This window comes from Lolium rigidum, chromosome 7 (assembly GCF_022539505.1).
Source record: "Lolium rigidum isolate FL_2022 chromosome 7, APGP_CSIRO_Lrig_0.1, whole genome shotgun sequence".
Classification (NCBI taxonomy): domain Eukaryota; kingdom Viridiplantae; phylum Streptophyta; class Magnoliopsida; order Poales; family Poaceae; genus Lolium; species Lolium rigidum.
Genome location: NC_061514.1, coordinates 45,391,121 through 45,404,902, shown reverse-complemented (window position 1 = coordinate 45,404,902; position 13,782 = coordinate 45,391,121). Strand labels below are relative to the sequence as shown.

Sequence of the window (13,782 nt, the reverse complement as noted above, 5' to 3'; positions counted from 1 at the left end):
ACGTGAGAATCATAGTCACACATCATTACTTGCTAGACGTGACTTCTGATTAGACGTTTATCAATTTATAACCGGTAAACATCTCTAATAGTGAACCCGACATTGTTAAGACGATGACCCCGTTGATATGCACGATGATGTTAAGACAAGTACGCAGTTGAGTTGAGACGCGAGATATAGTTCACAACACTATTAACTACATTTTATCCTTGTGAAGTGTATTGTGTCCTTCTCAATTGCATCCGTGTTTTTTCCATCTGCGTCATGGCCCTTCTCATTTGCATATCCATCCTTCTTGACTTCATTTTCATCCTTATCAACTGTATCACAATCAACTGCATCGGTTCCAAATGTATCTCTCACAATTGCACCGTTTACTCGAGTCTTATGGGGTAAACATGCACTGGTTAGCAAAATGTTACTTGGCCAATTTACATCAGTGAAGTGTAATGAAACGCCTTGTGGAGTGCATCGCAAGCCAATCAACCTATCTTGTTTTCGTAGTGCTATATTATATATGTTATATAGTTTCTTTCAGATGTGCACAAAATACTTATTTATATGATGTTCCAAAATCATGATAATCTGGTGAGAATACAAGTGCAAATTTATTTTTTGTTGCAACAAAATTAGTATTTATGGTGATACTGCAAAATTGTGGTAATATACTAAGCATAAAACTAAAATAGTAATCATTTGCAATTTTGTGACCGGTTGCAAAGTAGCTCCTATTTAAGGCAACATTTCATAATCATGGGAATACCAGCCTTCTATTACCATAAACATGAAATATGACATACTCCATCCGTTTGGAAATGTAATAGGTGCTTACAAAATAGACTAGTTACAAACTAAAGTGAATGAACCTACATACTAAAAATAGACTAGAAACAAATTAAAGTGCGTGAACCAAAGAAAGTGGTCCAACATTTTACATTTTCAAACGGAGGGAGTACAATTTAATACCGCCATAATGTTTTTATGATACATATAAATAGGGTCTATTCCCGTGGAACCACTCGACTTTTCTGTTGGAGGCAGTACTGGTTGGAGGAGCAATGTTCTGGTCCTTCTACCCAATAACGTAGCCTCTACTCAATCAATGGAGCATGATGGCACATGTTGTTGGGTGGCGAGTGAGCGTGATGGAGCATCCGGGGTTTTTTTTTGGAGGGGGGGGGGGAGATATCCCTATCGGATCGCCGGCACCGACGTGGTGACGGCCGCGAGCGCCGCCGTTCCTTCTTGAAGGGTGCAGTGTGTAGCCCTTCCTCACACCCTTCCTCGTATGGGGGGACCCTATGATCAGTTTGGGCAGCAACGTCATCAAACCTCTTCTTAAATGTGTTGCTTGGTATGCAGCGGAGTGAATTATCTGGAGGGCGCACCGGTTGCGGGTCATCATCGTCTTCGTTGATCCGGCATTGTTGACATTACTTTTTCTTTTTCTTCTTTTGTTTCATTTGATTTTGCTTGTGCTGATGCCCCAACACATGTACCATGTGGTTGTTAACTTGTTATAACGCTGTGTATCCCCGGGGTGATCGATCGTTCGGGTCGCCACGCACTCAGTGACGCGCCACACGCCCCACCGTAGGTGTTGGTCCCACACTACCGCTTTTTTATTTCGTCTTTATCTTCCTCACTAGCGTTGCTATCTCCTCTTCTTTTCCCAAGCCCCTCACTTCTTCCTCCACATCGCCGCTCCGGGAGCCTAGATCCTCCGCTGCGTGTTCTGCAGTTGTGCTGCCACCGAGGGTGCGCCACTGCTGCAATTTCTCTCGAGTGAAGAAGAGGAAACATGCGAGAAGCAGTAGGTTGTGGCGTCGGCACCAACGGTCAGGGTTAAACGGCGGCATGACGAGGTCAACCGAGGCTGGCGGAGGCAGGTTGCGCTAGCGCGAGAGCGGGCCGACGAGGATCTGCACCTGCAGTAGCGGGCTAGCTGACACCACAACCTCCACCAACCGGCATTTCTCCGGCAACCTCATCATCGTGTCAAGATCTGGCTACCCGCGAGGAATAGCAGCGGAATTGCCGCATTGAAAGTGCATGGAGCCCCCATGTGTGGTTTTGGTAATTAATGACAATCCCTATGGACTAATGTTTGCATTGAGTTATATTTGTAGGAGTAGTCCATAGGCAATTCTTGAACCATATGTTGGCTTCAAGGTTGCAATAAGAAGAATTTGATGAAGGATATCAATTGTCAAGTATGTCTTGAAGATGAAGATGAAGTGTGCCCTCAAGTTACTTCAAGACATCAACATGATGAAGAATTGAAGTGCAAGTTCAAGATGAGCCATCTCGAAGAGATCCTTTGATTGACTCTTGTCATCCATATGGTGATCATGGATATGTGAAGTTGCGCCGAAGAAGAAGCTCTCCCATGTTGGTTTATGGGGGAGCAATCTACAAGACTTCGTCAAGCAAGCACAAGCAAGAAAGGCGTTCCATCTTGTTGCGGTCAAGATCGTCATCATCGAGATCAAGTGGAATGCGCAAGGTTAAGGTTTGCTCTTGATAGGGTTTCTTTCTCACCGGTCTCATGGTGTAGTTGGAGACCGGTTTATAGTTTAGTTGCCGTACTATCAAGAGGGCTCTCGAGTGAGTAACTCGATCGTATCGTTCGGAGAGAGCTCAAACCTTTGCATCCTTGCATCATCTTTCTTGGTTGTTATTTAGATCTTATCCATGTGATGTTTTAGAGCTTGTGCTTATTCTCATGACAAGCTCTAGTTCATCGAAAACGGATTTTGCATAGATCACTTGTTGCGTTTTCGAGTTTGATGATTTTCTCGGTTTCTCATGTTGAGGCATTGCACCTCTAAAAATCATAGAAAATCACCCCCCACTGATTTCCATATTTCCACTTTTTGTTGGGTAGCTCTTGTTGTCCTCTTTCCAACAAAATTGGTTTCATCTCGTTCTGATTCTCCAATCTCAAGATATTTGCATTTCCATATTTAAGTTTAAAAACAAGAAGAAAAAGAGAAGAAAAGGAAAGAAGATGAGGGGTGGTCGCCGGCGGTGGTGCGGGCGGTACCACCGGCCACGCAGCGGCCGGAGCCTCCGGGCTAGGTACCGCCCGTGGTACCGGGGAGGTTGGAGCCCCGGCGGTACCTTGGCCGGTACCCCGGCCGGAGGCTCCGGCCTCCCCTCCCGGCCCGCGCGCCCCAGCCCTCACGTCTTGGCCACGTGGCCCGCTCCTACTCGCCGCGCCAGTTCGACCATGGCCGGTAGTACCGGCCCAACCTGGCCGGTACCTCCGGCCTCCCCCTCCCACGCGCGCAGCTGCCTCCAACGGACAGAATTTTGGAGCCTCCTTTTATGCTCCCTCTCTCTCTTGTTTTATTGTCTGCTTGCTCCTTCTTCTTCCTCCTCTCTCTCTCAAGCTAACCACCATTGTTGATTGACTTTTTGTGAGCTTGATCTCTCTTTCCCCAACCAATGATTCTTGCATCTTTTTGAGAGAAAGATTGAGGGGATCTAGATCCACACTTTGACCAAACCAAATCACCTCTTTGTGAGTGAATCTTTAGGATCTAGATCTTGGAGAATTGTGTGTTCTCCTCTTTGTTCTTCCTCTCTTATTCCCCCAATAGCTTTTGTAGCTTTGTTGGAATTTGAGAGAGAAGGACTTGAGCATCTTTGTGGTGTTCTTGCCATTGCATTTGGTGCATCGGTTTGACTTCTCCACGGTGATTCGTGGTGGTGAAAGCAAGAAGGTTGTTACTCTTGGGTTCTTGGAACCCTAGACGGATTCTAGGCCTTTGTGGCGATTTGTTGGGAGCCTCCAATTAAGTTGTGGATGTGTGCCCCAATCTTTGTGTAAGGCCCGGTTTCCGCCTCGAAGGAAATCCCTTAGTGGAACCGTGACCTAGGCCTTTGTGGCGAGGGTCACCGGAGATTTAGGTGAGGCGCCTTCGTGGCGTTCGGTGTGTGGTGTGAGTACCGCATCTTGGGGTGAGGCCTTTGTGGCGTTGGTGTGCATCGAGCAACCACACCTCAAGGTGAGCCTCTTGTGGCGTTCGGGAGCACTAAGCAACCGCACCTCTCCACCGGAGATTAGCACTCGCAAGAGTGTGAACTCCGGGATAAATCATCGTCTCCCGCGTGCCTCGGTTATCTCTATACCCGAGCTCTTTACTTATGCACTTTACCTTGTGATAGTCATCGTGCTTGAAGTTATATATATCTTGCTATCATACTTGCTTGTATTGCTTAGCATAACTTGTTGGTGCACATAGGTGAACCATAGTATATAGGCTTTGGGCTTGACAAAGTAAACGCTAGTTTTATTCCGCATTTGTTAAGCCCATCTCGCAAAAGTTTTAAATCGCCTATTCAACCCCCCCCCCCCCTCTAGGCGACAACCGTATCCTTTCACGCATGTACTGGTGCCTCAAGCGTGCGCCCCTTCCTCCTCGCTGAGACCCTCATGGAGAGCACGATGAAGGTTTGTATAGCAGATTTTTTGTCTCTTTGATGCAAGTACCCTAAACTATTGTAGGGAAATTCTTTGGTACAATTAAAGTGGAAATTCTTTGAATATTTTTGTAGCAGATTTTCCCCCTTTTCGACGCAAATCTACATATCAATTGTAGCGGATTTTTTCTTCCTATCCTGCAATTTAGGTGGAAAACTTTTGAATGTTTTGTAGCAGAAAATTCCCCCCTTTGATGCAACTCTACATAATAATTGTAGCAAAAGTTTCCATCTTTATGCTGCAATTTGTCTTCAAATCCTTTTATGGTTTTGTAGCAGATTTTTTTTTTTTTTTTGAAACTCAGATTTTTGTTTTTTGTTTTGATACAAATCTGCATGACAATTCTAGCAAGGATTTCCAAGGTTTTTTTCAAGTCAAGTAGTCGACAGTGGGGTGCTTATAGATGTGCTGCCAGGCGTGACCATCGGTGGTGGGTGGCCAGCCGCGGTGCTATGGGCGTTCCGCGAAGATTTGGCAACGTCCGGCGACCGGCGATGTCTTCTCCCGTGATGGTGACTGACGGTGCTACGATGGAAGCGCGACGTTGCTACCCTAGGTGTGCGGTCGTGCTACCAGTAAGGGCAGCAGTGCTGCCGTTGGTGGAAAGGGCCATGGGGCTGCTAGCACTGCGCTGCTCCAGTTGGCGGAAATCTCCCGCCAGAGTTTCGACCATAGCTGCTGCAAAGTGAGCTCGTGGATACAACAGGGATTTGTTTCCATTTATTCTATAAACTTCTGCGTTCATGCGGGTGGTGGGGTCCAGCCATGTGAGTGGGGTGTTTCTCTATGTTCTATACCGAATCAGATGAAATTAGATGGACGTGTATGATTGCTTTGGTTTGATCTAACGGCTGCGGAGGAGGGGGATCGAAATCCCCGATCCCTAGGAGACGCTCAACGATTCCCTTAATATAGTGGGACGAAAATATGTTTTGAGAAAGATTATCACTGGAAAACAGCCAAAGGATCTTATTCTTGGAAAACAGCCAAATGAAAATTCGAACTCTGGGCCAATAGTAGTAGTTTTTTTTTTTGATAAAAGTTCCTTCGGTCGGTTTTATGAAACCCTAGCCAAATAATTCTGGTTCGGTGATATTTGCTAACAAAAGGTAGGCTGACCCTTTAATCGACCCTTCATCCAACAACCTCATCTACCGCCGCCCTTGCTGCCTGCCGAGAGAAACCACGGTTGCTATCCATGACGCAGGTAATTTCTTATTCCGATCAATCTACAGTCCTTCCTGCAGTGCCGGATTCAGAATTTCATAGAACGTAAGGCCTATAAATCTGCCGTGTAATCGTACAGAAACATGATGAACATCGAAAAGCGGTGATCAAAAAGGCAGGGGAGACCGGAAAGAAGGGCGCAAAATCGATCAAGCCAAAAGCTAAGAAGGCGAGGCCACGAAGGAATCGTCCGCCGATCGACGAAAAACACCACAAGAAATATGCAGCGCGACAGCCATATGCCTCCACAAACAGCTCCAACAATATCAATGGCTGCCATCAGCGAGGGTCCCCCATTCGCTGTTTGCATTAAGTTAATTTCTGATGATCTAGGAATCAAGTTAATTTTGTGTACTAGATTAGTTTAGCAATGCATAGTAACGAAGACCGCATCATTGGCGCTTAATTACACCACTAACGAAAATGATCAATCAATCTTGCTAGCTAGTGCTTTTATCTTATCTTGTGCTTCTTTAGGTTGGCCGTCGAAAGGTTCCTCTTCTTTTTGGGCGCCTTTATGGCAAAGGAGAATTCTTCGTCGTCACGCACCAGCCTCTTATTACGCAATTCACAAAAGGAGGCTGGGTGCATGCCTGCCCCCACCAGGATTAACAGTTTTTATATGTGTGTACATGTTCCTTCTGCGTCTCTGTTTTCTTAATTAATTGGGAGTGTTTGTGCAGTGTAGTTCCTTCTTGCTTTGGGGGGAAAGATATGGGCAATCATTGCCCAACGATGGGACGACTTCGACTAGAAACCAGGTGCAGTTTTGTGAAGGCATGTGTAATTTTGGTTCAGCTGAGTTTGATTTAACGAAATTAGCTGAATTTGATGGCAGTTCGCCTGTGTTGATGTGATGAGATTGGCTATTGCTCAATTATGCAGAGAATCAAGATATCTGAAGACTGATTACCACGATGTGTTCATCTTGAGAATAAAACCATTAACATGAATGATTAAAGAAAGATGCCGATACACGACCAAATGAGCATCTATAGGAACGATGACAGGTAGCATGTAGAAGAAGAAGAGAGATCAAGAGGTGTAAAGCAGGCTTCTTTTTTAGGATATTTAGAGAGGTTTGGTGATCAGGAGGGATACCCCAGAAATGGCAAGTTCCACCATGCACCCTCCCAAACAAGTGAATCTAGTGACGATGTCCCTCGATTGCATCATGGAATCTAACATGAACCCCATTATAGGGCCATCGAGTTCCTACACAATTACTTAATTCCTCCTTGCCTTAATCAGCTCCCACCCAAAGGCACCCTCTACTACCCCAGCAATAGAATTACTGATACAAGTTCAGATTACAATTCTGTTTGACCGTAGTGCCGTAAGCCTGCAACTACCACTACCTATGTGGCTAATAATCTAACAAAATTCTGGAGGACTTAACCTGTGGGAGTTCTTGTGCCAAAGCAAGTCTCTTCTGCACTGCAAATAGCGCAAATGTTTCCTTCTCTGCCGAGTCTTAACTTTCTGCCTAATCAGTAGTCACAGTGGATGCAGTGCAGTAATTAACCATCTTTGCTCGGTGGTTTTGTAGCATAATTTACTTGGAGATTGCTTAATACCAGGCCTTTCCATCACAGACTAGCTGTTTCAATCACTTGTTTTACCTGAAATTATTGGGCTGACAATGTGTCGATCTGTCGGAGCAACCAAGTGTTTCAGACTGAAATGCACCCTTAAAAGCCCATGCCTCTTTTACACCTGAAAGTTACCCTCTTTGTGACTTTGTCCTCTGTCAGAATCATGTGCAAACTTTCCTGGCTCTCTCCCCTGGTTAGGTGATGATGTGTGTGTGTATGTAAGTGTCCAACTAGTTTACGGAAAGAATAATTAGTAGTGCATCCTAACTTCCTAAGCATGAGGCCCAGGTGATAATATTAGATACTGGAGGCTCTTTATACTTTGGCTAGCTACTCCTTTTCAAGGGAAGACAGCCAGCTCTTTATATAACGCTGCATCGCTTCATCTGCCCAACTTGGTGCCTTCTGGAGCTCAGCTACAGCACACCAGTGGAGGAGTTCCCTGTGTTCAGTGATTCTCCCTCGAGTTCTTGGCTGTATATCTGCCGATTAGGAGGCCATCATCCTCTGTCGAAGAAAAGCCCACCGCAGCAAGGTACTAATTTTCTCAGTCTTTTTGATCCATTGATTTTGCTTGCTCCCTGATATCCAGCTTCTGTAGTCAAGATCAAGCTCAATTCTAGTCTCTCTCTCTCTCTCTCTCTCTGCTATTTTTGTGGGCTAGGATCACTGATAAGGGAGGTTTATATAGGAGTTACTGTTCTGACTGAAGAAAAGAAAAACATCACACTGCAGCCTGCAAAATACATGGCTTGTGTACCTTCTAGTTATTGTTAGAGCCTAGAGTGAAAGAAAAGACATGATCCTGTTTGGTGCTCAGACAGATTTCAACTTCTCACCAACAGCTGTGCAATCTAATTTTGGTTAGTCCTGTCAAATTTCTTGCTTGGTTTGGTTACTCTGAATGGGACTGCAAATTGCTGCAATTGCACACGACTAATCATATTCGCTCTTCCAATAAGTCTGGAATAGCACCCCTAAACCATACATTCGTGAGAATCTCTCTCTTCTTTTTGCCAACAAGTTCGTGAGAATCTTCATATCGTCCGAATAAAGAGTGTCGAACAAGTGATCAGAATTCTATTTTTTTTTTTCAAAAAACGTATCCTGCACCTGCTTAGAGTATTTTTCTATGACCATATCTTCATGTTCCTACAACGCTAGACAACCTTAGGAACCGCATAACTTTCAGTAGTGATAAACCACACAGCTCGTACTTGTTCCCCTTCGCCCTTTTGCTGAATGAGTTCATGTTCTCCATCTTGATAGATATGAGGTGATCAGTTCAAGTAGTCGTATGATATAATGGAGCTCTACCCTGGATATCTCGAAGACCATTTCAACATCCATAAGCTCAGGTATGTAATCCATTCCCCTGAAATTCTCCTAATTTTCTTCCATGTCATTCATTGCGAGTTCATAAATATTATGGGGACTGTTACATTAGCACACTGTCTGAAGTAGAACTAGCTAGGTGGCAGGCAGAGAGGAGACTTGACGGCACACACTCGTACTGCAATTTGCATTAGATATTTCACTAGTATACTTGTGGCATCGCATGATGTAAACTGATTACTGGTCTCTAGTGGCGTGAGCAAGTGGGCTAGTGCACCCAAAATAAGATCATGTCAGGTCAGCTAACATAAAACAAATCGAAGCAGCAAACTGTACACTGCTAACCACCTTCACCGTTTATGACATAAAAGAATCGCCATTTCTAGGATCGAAACGCTATATCAGGCTAGGGAGATACCTTGTGCCGATTCGTGGAAAGTGTAAGGGGGAGATGCCCTGCTTTGTTCTTTGCCCTAACAACCGTAGAAACACAAAGTTTTCCTGTTTAAACCCACAGATGACTCTGAATTTGCACGACACGTCAGCGAGCGATAGGTGCCAATCTTTCAGAATTGAGAGCCATGACCGTTGGAATCTGGTCTCTTCGGTGGAGGGTTACAGGTTGATAGTTGACTCCCCAACGGAAGAATGGACAGGGCCCTGATTTTGGCAAAATGGTGCTGGGAGCACCGGGGATAAAAAGAGCCAACACAACCCGGTACATAGCACGGTAGACACTAGAGAGGCCACTCCGGCACTGCTCTGAAGAAAGTTGTTGTGATCGGTGATCAGTGTGTGCATCACCAATCTCCATTCACCACCAACTGACTAGCTAGGCCAATCAAACATTCCTTATCTTCTTCCCATCATGTTTCTATCTTCAGTATTTCGTAACCACTGAATTGTTTTTTCTTCTCCTAAAAGTTGGCAAAACCCTCAGCCTATGTAACAGTTGATTACACGTTGAATTTTCGATGGTGTTGCACGCTAGATGCCTTGTGCTAATTCTGAATCGAAAGAGTTGACATCAGATCATTAGATCTCAGTTGCAATTGCAACCCATGTTGCAACTCAGGATTAACACGAATCACGAAACAAATTTGATGGTATAAACCAGTGTCGGAAAAAAGTTTTCCCCACAGGTTACTCTGAATTTGCACCCCACGCGACGGTAGCCGTTCCTGAGCAGTATATAAGACAGATTCGGAGCCAATTAAGCTTGGCAGCGAAGTCTCATGAATGGAGGACTACTGCAGGTCCCCTGCGCGCGACCCCTGATGCTAGTTGATTCCCTGACGGAGAAGACCAAAATGTCTTCTCAGTGCTTGATTTGGCAGAACATATCGTGCCGGTGCACTGGGAGAAGAGTTTGAATGGCCAACCGAGGCTGGAAACGTCAAGGTAGAGACTAGAGAGGGCACTATACCGGCACTGCTCACTCTGTAATTCCTAAAGCGATCACTGATCAGTCAGTGAGTGCATGATCGTTCACCACCAGCCGACTTGCCAATCAGATGTTATCATCATCTTCTTCCCGTAGCGAGAGACCTATGCCATTGATAGGTCTAGGACACCCGCACGAGCGGCAAGCGAGGACGGTGAATGAACCTGGACGCATCAGTACTGCACAGGTGCTCCTACGTGGTTTGCTTTCCTGCGTGCGTGGCCTGGTGGGGTTTGAGCTATCCGCAGCGACGGCTGCCGGCGAACGCTTTGGGCTCCTCCGTGTGCGCTGGCCGGCTGGATAGACGACAGGCCTAATTTTGCCGCGCTTTTGCTGCTACAAAAGCCAAGTGGCCGCGCCAATAATTGGATCGCTGAGGTGGGCATCCTTCGGGTGTGCAGCATGGTGCTGGCCCCGTGCGTGGTGGTGGTAGTAGTAAAATTCTCCACTACTCGTGGAGCTCCTGTCTCGGGTCGGTGATTAATCATGGTGGCATCGACCTCGAGTATCATCGATCCCACTCCCCGCTGGCGATAAGCTTGCCTGCTATGTTCGATCATGATCACAGAACTACAGAAGAACGTTGCGAGCTCAGTAAGCTTCAGGCTCGGAGGTCTTTAATCTGTAGTGCTAGTAGGACTGTTATGCTTTCTGCGGTCTGAGGTCACTGGTGATGGATGTTGGACGAACTAATTGCCGTCCCCGTCGCCGTCGCCGTCGCCGTCCCGGCACCTCAAAACTCTACTGGCAAGTTGGCGTCGTCTTTGTCGCGGAGCACAGCAGCGAAGCAAACAAAAGTCGCGACCACTCATGCACCGGTCGGTCATGGCCCCCGCCTTTGCAAGCGCCAAAAGCCAGGACAAAAGAACACGAGGAAGGGCCGGCCGTCCACGGCCACTCGCGCGCGGTGGCCATCGATCCATCCCCGGCCGGATTCGTCCCGTCTCTCTCCGAGTAAAAAAGCTGCAGTACATGCCACGGCCGGATTCCAGATTCCAGCCAGCTCCATCGCTCCTCGGATGCCTCGCTTCTCGGCCAAGAGACCGACGGCCACCGTGTAATTCAGTGCTGACGGCGACGTCCAGCTCGCTCGGTTCAGGCTTGTACCAGTACCAGCGCGCGGAGCAAAGTGTGGTCGCCGTCACGGCTCGGCTGCCACTGCCAGGTCACCACCGGCATATCGTCTGTTGCGTACGTTGTCAGCTCTCACACCGGCCGACGCTTTTCTCTGGAGCTCACCTCACTCACTCACTCACTCCTAGTCTAGGCCTCTAGGGCAGCATATCCTGCTTTGCGGCTGCCACCTACCTTAGCTTTAAGCTTTGCACTCTGTTCTGTAGTCTGTACCGCATATTCTCTGTTCTGAGTAGTTTTGCTGCTTCTTCTCCCTGTTGGCATCCATCAGCAGCGTCACCGGCGGCGTCTCCCCGCCGGAGTACATGACCACGGCGTCCACGCAGTACGCGCCGGCGCCCCTCAGGATGGGCATGTACGACCGCCACCACCAGCAGCAGCCGCCCCCGCCCCCGCAGCAGCAGCAGCCGGTGGCCGGCATGTGGAGCACCGACCCTTTCAAGGTCGACAGCGGCGGCCAGGCCACCAGCGGCTCCACCATCATGGAGGGGGACACCAAGTTCGACCACACGGGGGTCAGTAATCAAGATATTCTCGCTGGTTTACTCTTCCTCTTGGGTTTTCGTAGGTCATTCGTGTGTACTCATTTTGGATGTGGTTTGCAGCTGGAAGATGTTCCACACATGGACGAGCTGGAGGAAGCAGAGGACGCCGATCAGGAGGCGAGCAAGCCGCGAGACAAGGTGAAGCATCTTTGAATTATCTGTTGCATGCTTCTGTATACTCTGTAAAAGTACTGTAATTAGCTTCAGCGGTGTAACTCCATGGTAAATAAATTTGACTTATTCTTGCAAAGGAGAATAAACACTCTGCTTATAAACTGTGGGCGCTGTTTTATATATATTCAGGCCCAGAGAAGACTTGCACAGAACAGAGAGGCTGCCCGGAAAAGTCGACTCAGAAAAAAGGTAACTGTATATACAAGCTTAATTAACCTGTCTCGAGTTCCCGTTACTATGCAGGACTGAACATAGTTCATCACATCACTGACGCCATTGCTGTGTTCCATATACAGGCTTACATCCAGCAGCTAGAGACGAGCCGGATAAAGCTGGCCCAGCTAGAGCAAGAACTCCAACGCGCCAGACAGCAGGTACATTCACAGACAACAATATGTTAGCAGCTTCACTGCCACTGCTCGATCATCGATCAGCGTCGCATTTACTGACCAATCGCACTGCTATTCCTCGGACTCAAATGCAGCAGGGCGTATTCGGCGGTCCGAACCCGGGCGGCCTGCACGGCGACCCGTCCCTCGGCGGGTTCGCGGGGGCGCCCATGGACCCCGGCGTGGCGGCGTTCGAGCTCCAGTACGGGCACTGGGTGGACGAGCAGGAGCGGCACACGACGGAGCTGCGTGGCGCGCTCCAGACGCAGGCCACGTCCGAGCTGGAGCTCCGGATGCTGGTGGAGACCGGGCTCGCCAACTACGACCACCTCTTCCGGATCAAGAGCGCCGCCGCCTGCGCCGACGTCTTCTGCGTCATGTCCGGCCTCTGGCGCTCCCCCGCCGAGCGCTTCTTCCTCTGGATCGGCGGATTCCGGCCCTCCGAAGTCCTCAACGTAATGAATCATCGACACTGAAACCTTGCTCTGAACGATCGAGCAGGTTGTTAACACTGAATCTTGGTGGCAGATTCTGAGCCCGCAGCTGGAGCCGCTGTCGGACCAGCAGGTGGTGGCGGTGTACAGCCTGCGGCAGTCGTCGGCGCAGGCGGAGGACGCGCTGTCGCAGGGCATGGAGAAGCTGCAGCAGACGCTGTCGGAGTCCCTGCTGGCCACCGCCGACCCCTTCGCCATCCCCGACGCCTATAACATGGGCACCAGCAGCGCGGTGGTGAAGCTCAAGGGCCTCGTCGGCTTCGTGCAGCAGGTAACCCAATCGATCACAGGCAGTGACCTCGGCGCCACACATCGATATATTGATCCATGGACTGAACATTTCGTTCTCGGTGATGCAGGCGGACCATCTCCGGCAGGAGACGCTGCAGAATATGCACAAGATCCTCACGACGCGGCAGGCGGCGAGGGGCCTCCTCGCGCTCGGGGACTACTTCCAGCGCCTCCGCGCGCTCAGCTCGCTCTGGGCGGCGCGCCCGCGCGAGTCGGCCATAAGCTAAAAACGTAGTAATGGTGGAATTCAAGTGCTGCAGAAGCTAGTAGTAATCCGTCAGCTGTGTAGTTCAGAGGCGATGATGATGATGATGATGATGGGCAGTGAGTGAAGGATGAAGAAATCCATCTCGCTGGGTTTCGGCAGAAGAATTGGTGACGTTCAGATGAAACGAGCATCCTCTTCGGGTGGGCGGTAGAGAAGATTATGTACATATGTTTTTGGTGTGATGATGATGATGACCATGATGGTAAAGTAGTGATGAAATTGCAAATGAGAAGGAGACAGACTAATAGTGATATAAGTATATGATGTAATTATATGCATGTAACTAGTAGTGTTAATATGTTCCTCTTGCTTAGTACGGCCGTCATGGTGCCATTGTATTGTATGGAAAAATGTTATTACCACCTTTCCAAAATATTAGCGTTTTTAGAGAGCTAGT

The 13,782-nt window shown here is 48.1% G+C and overlaps 1 protein-coding gene across 4 annotated transcripts; it reads left to right on the top strand.

Moving 5' to 3' along the window:
• Positions 1-6,474: 6,474 nt before the first annotated feature.
• Positions 6,475-13,698, top strand: LOC124674917 (transcription factor TGAL6-like). 4 transcript variants are annotated; one of them, XM_047210973.1, is made up of 9 exons: positions 6,475-7,846; positions 8,581-8,669; positions 11,499-11,739; positions 11,830-11,907; positions 12,073-12,132; positions 12,240-12,317; positions 12,431-12,787; positions 12,861-13,097; positions 13,186-13,698. In XM_047210973.1, the coding sequence occupies exons 2-9, from the start codon at positions 8,617-8,619 to the stop codon at positions 13,342-13,344; spliced, it is 1,263 nt and encodes a 420-aa protein (XP_047066929.1). In that variant the 5' UTR covers positions 6,475-7,846; positions 8,581-8,616; the 3' UTR covers positions 13,345-13,698. The 4 variants fall into 4 exon arrangements, with proteins under 4 accessions (XP_047066929.1, XP_047066927.1, XP_047066928.1 ...); XM_047210971.1 differs by having other exon boundaries at positions 12,428-12,787; XM_047210972.1 differs by having other exon boundaries at positions 11,496-11,739.
• Positions 13,699-13,782: the final 84 nt, after the last annotated feature.